Genomic DNA, 4,346 nt, shown 5'->3' with positions numbered 1-4,346 from the left:
CACAAACAAAAACAAAAACAAAAGCAAAAAGAAAAACAAAAATAGAAATAACAAACAACAGAACAAAAGCAAAAGCGAAAAAATTTTTTGAAAATGCGTTATAAAAGTGCTTTAACGCACATAAACATAAGTCGTTGGGTATGTGTTAGTGTGTGCCTACATCATAAAAAACAGACATAGGATAAATAGGACATTCCCCCAGACAAGTTATGCTCGTAAAAATGTATAATGCATATATTGCGATACTTAGTTGTGACTTGCACACAGATGACATACACTGTTGGCTATGTGTGTGAGTGCGTGTGTGTGTGCTTCCATTTAAATATGAGTTTGCATAAAAAGCCTGTTAACAGTGCGCGTGAACTGCTGCTTTGTGTGCGAGTGGATAAGTGTGTGTATGTGTATGTGAGAGTGTGTTAACGTATAGTACTTAAAAGTATGTTTTTGAAGTGCACGGTATGATGCGAGGGTGCTGTTTCTAAAAAGTTGTTTAGAATCTTTCTAAATTTTTAATTTTTTAATTTATTTTTATAAATTTTTTTTGGTTATTTTTTGTCAACGAAAAATCTGAAGATAAATGATTTTTTGTTTGCATTAGCAAAAGTTTCATTTGGCTTATTTTGTAATTATAAGATTAAAAAAGTTTTTATTTGTTAAAATTTATATTTGCATTTTTATATACTCAAATTATATTGAGAACACGTTGTGAGTTGCGAAGTTGTGAAGATGTAAGTGAAAAGTTAGCATGTTAGCAAAGTTAATAGCATACATTTTTAGCTGAATATCAAATGTTAATTAACTGAAATTTAATTAAAATGTACTCTTGCGTAAAAGCACAATTAAAATGAAATAATCTGTACTTCTATTATAAAATAATAAAATTTACAGTTTAAAATTGTTTGCTCAACTGTGACATGTTGGCCACTCTGCCTTTCACACCGCACACAACATCTCGTTTGCACAACTTTTTGCACAACAATTTTTTTGCTTTTATTATTTTTATTTCATAAAAAGTGTAGAAACAATTGAAATTGTTTAAATTTTATTTTGCCATTTGGACTTTCATTTGTGCTTTTGATTTGTTGGTACGAGGGGCAGGCATTTGCATTTGCATATGCATGACCTTTTGTTTGGCTTAATAAGTGAAGGAATTCATGCTTTGGTGCGTATGAGTGACATAATTTTGCAATTTTTAAAGTTGCTCTTGCGTTTGGTTTGTGTTCTTTTATGCTCTTTTGTGTTGTTCTGTACTTTTCTGTGCTGCTCTCTACTTTTCTGTGCTGTTTGTGCAATTGTAGTTTTCTTAGCAAAAGTTGACAAATAAAAATAGTTTATTGCCTTTTGTGAGTTTTGCTAAAGTCCTGTAAGGACAACAATAAAGTATTTTTCACAAATTTTAGTTGACGAAAATATTAAGAATTTTAAGTTGATAGTTTTAAATAAAAGTTGTTTTTATGTTTGCTCATTCTTTTTATTGTTTGAGTAGAAATTGTGAATTTGCTATATGATGTCGTCCTTTGCTTTCTGTTAAAATTCACTCAAGTGTAAGTTTAAAATATTATTGTTTACAAGGACTTGTGGAATTTGAGTGCAGTCTTAAATGTACCTAAAACAATAAAATTGTTTGAATAAGCTTTTAAGTTGATTGGATTGAGTAGTAAAGTTACATTTGAAAATCATGTTCAGAAAATATTTACTTTTATACTGAAATTTGCTGTTAACAATTTTGAAATTTAAACTCCAAACGGTTGTCAAATATAAATGGGGTTCACAATCTTGATGTGATTAAAAAGCACAAAACGCTTTAAAAGTTCAATCATAATTAATTTATAATTTCTTTAATATTGATTTTTTCTTTTTTAGTTTATAGTAAAATAACTTAAATTTTTTTTATTCTCTCTCCTGATTCTTCTTCTTGAGTTAGTGCTATTACGCACTTTTACTCTATAATGGCTGGGGGGCTTATAATCTACCCTACACTAGGCTTTATTATAGCTCTGGAATAATATGCATTTTGATTAAAAATCATATTTAGAAAATATATTCTTTTATACTGAAATTGGTTAAGATGTGATGGTAGTAATATGAAAGAACGACTCCTTATAACAAAATTCAATAGCTTCACGGTTGATGAAAATGAATATAGGTTCTTAAATCTTTTACAATCTTATTAATAGAAGGATAATTAGTTTAATATTAGGTTTAATATTTAACTCTATTATTAGGTTAAATATATGCACTATACTATATTAAAACAAGGATCTTGAATTTTTTTTGTATATATCTATAATCTTTATAATGGGTAAAATATGTATACAAGACCTTTTATTTTGTAGGCCTTAATACATTTATTAGCCTTTCTACATTTTAGGAATGATTCCCGGTATGGATGGGCCTACTTCCGATTCATATATAATTTCCAACATACGTTCGCTAGCACCATTTGTTTTTCCTTTATTAGCAACGCATAAATTTTCTAGAAGGAACAAACGAGAATAGTATATATTAGTTTCCATATCAACATGACGTTTTTCAGCACACTTAGCTTCTGTATAATGGTTGAGTTGATCCAGTTTTTTAAGTATCATTTCAGATGCAACAGATTCATCGGATGAACTTCTTGCTAAAGACGAAACACTACTTCTTGAACTTGGATTACCACTACGCGAGGAACGGCGAAAGGTTGTTGTGGAAGTTTTGTTCAAATCAGACTTTGAGATAGATGGTGACAATAGCTTACAAGTGGAGGGAGTTGGTGACACATATGAGTTATCTAAAGTTTCGGTGGATGGACATGATGTTATGCTTGTGATGGAGACAGGGCGTTTATTAACTGGCACAGTTGTGGATACTTTTACTTTTGTTTTGACTGGTATAGTTTCACGTGGACTTGGAAGAGGAATTGGAGTTGGAGTTGAGTGTGTGGAGTTTGATTTTGCAGCCAGCGAAGAGCTAGCTGTTGGATTTGTTGGATTTGTTTCTTCGATTAAGCTAGGTTCTACGCTTGTAGTTGTATAAGAAACCGTATCAGAATCTAATTGTGCTTCGTCTGCTATATGAAGGGTAATTGTATCCTGCGACGAATTGCTTTTATTTTTTGGCTTATGGCCACCAGATTCAGCTGCAAGTGGACTTACAATATTGAAGTTACTACCTCTTCTAGTTGTAATTGGGTCGTAGTCAACTAATGTACGTTCTGTACAATTAGCATCAAAAAAACGCCGGAACCATTGTAAAAATTCTAAGTTTGCTTGAAAACGACCTTTCACTAGTTTAGTAATTGGAATCAGTTTAGTTACACCATGTCGCTCAAAAGCATCTTGTAAGAGTTTAAAATTCCTTATATAGTAATACTCTTGATTAGCATCGAACTTTACCTTATTCAATGGTATGGAACCTTTATAAAGCATATCAAAGAGTTGACAATAAGCAGCTCCCGTACACATATCTTCTGCGTGTTCCAAGTCAGCACAAAGTATATAGTTTAGCCATTGTACCAACTCAAACCGTGAGTAACCTTCGGTTGTATTTCCACAGTAGACCACATTTTTTACACGTGGGTATGACATTTTTAATCAGTTGACGTACAATTTTATAATGTACTATAAATTTTGAAAAATAAGTAGTTTTAATCAAAAACTTTCATCTAAAGGATTGTTACAAAAACAAAAGTAAATAAAGTTGCAGGCAAAATTTTGAAACAATCTTTAGAATTTTTTTATGTGAAATGAATTTTTATTTAAGTGATTTAAAGTAAATTTTTTTCAAACTCAATGCTGATATAATTGTTCTATAAAGTTTTGTATTAAAATAAAAATATGAGATTTTTAAATGATTTCTAATATTCTTGACTACTTCGATTGTATGGATATAAAATCCAATAACATTTTACTCAACAAGCATACATCAATGTCTGCAACTATAGAAGGCGCAACACGTTTTTGAATAGTTGATCTTTGTTCTAGGGCACTTTAATAGAAATTTTATATTAACACCATTACTATGGTAATTGCAATTGGGTGTTCATCGGCGCAATGTACCGGCAGGAAATAACGTTAATAATACAGATACGTCTGACACTTTAATACTCTTCTTACTTTCGTTGTGAGTAAAGAGTTAGAATATTCCCGAGGTATGGCATTCTGGCGCTATGTTGACACTGTTTGTAGTGCTCCGGCCGGGCACTTGCGACACCCGGCCTGAGGTGTAATTCTACGGTGGTCAGGTGCCCACAGCTTCGGCTGTCCTGACCAACCCAGGTTGGCAGTGTTGTAGTGGCTGTGGTAAATACTCAAACTTACCATTATACTTAACATTATTCGGCGTAGTGTGGCCTACTCATCAGC

At 31.8% G+C, this 4,346-nt stretch overlaps 1 protein-coding gene across 1 annotated transcript; it reads right to left on the bottom strand.

Moving 5' to 3' along the window:
- Window positions 1–2,289: 2,289 nt before the first annotated feature.
- On the bottom strand, window positions 2,290–3,705 carry LOC119671643 (microtubule-associated protein RP/EB family member 2-like). Its single transcript, XM_038082378.1, has one exon. The coding sequence runs from the start codon at window positions 3,567–3,569 to the stop codon at window positions 2,361–2,363; it is 1,209 nt and encodes a 402-aa protein (XP_037938306.1). The 5' UTR covers window positions 3,570–3,705; the 3' UTR covers window positions 2,290–2,360.
- Between the last annotated feature and the right edge of the window lie 641 nt (window positions 3,706–4,346).

Source organism: Teleopsis dalmanni, chromosome 1 (assembly GCF_002237135.1).
Source record: "Teleopsis dalmanni isolate 2A chromosome 1, ASM223713v2, whole genome shotgun sequence".
Taxonomy (NCBI): domain Eukaryota; kingdom Metazoa; phylum Arthropoda; class Insecta; order Diptera; family Diopsidae; genus Teleopsis; species Teleopsis dalmanni.
This window is presented reverse-complemented; position numbering and strand designations above follow the sequence as displayed.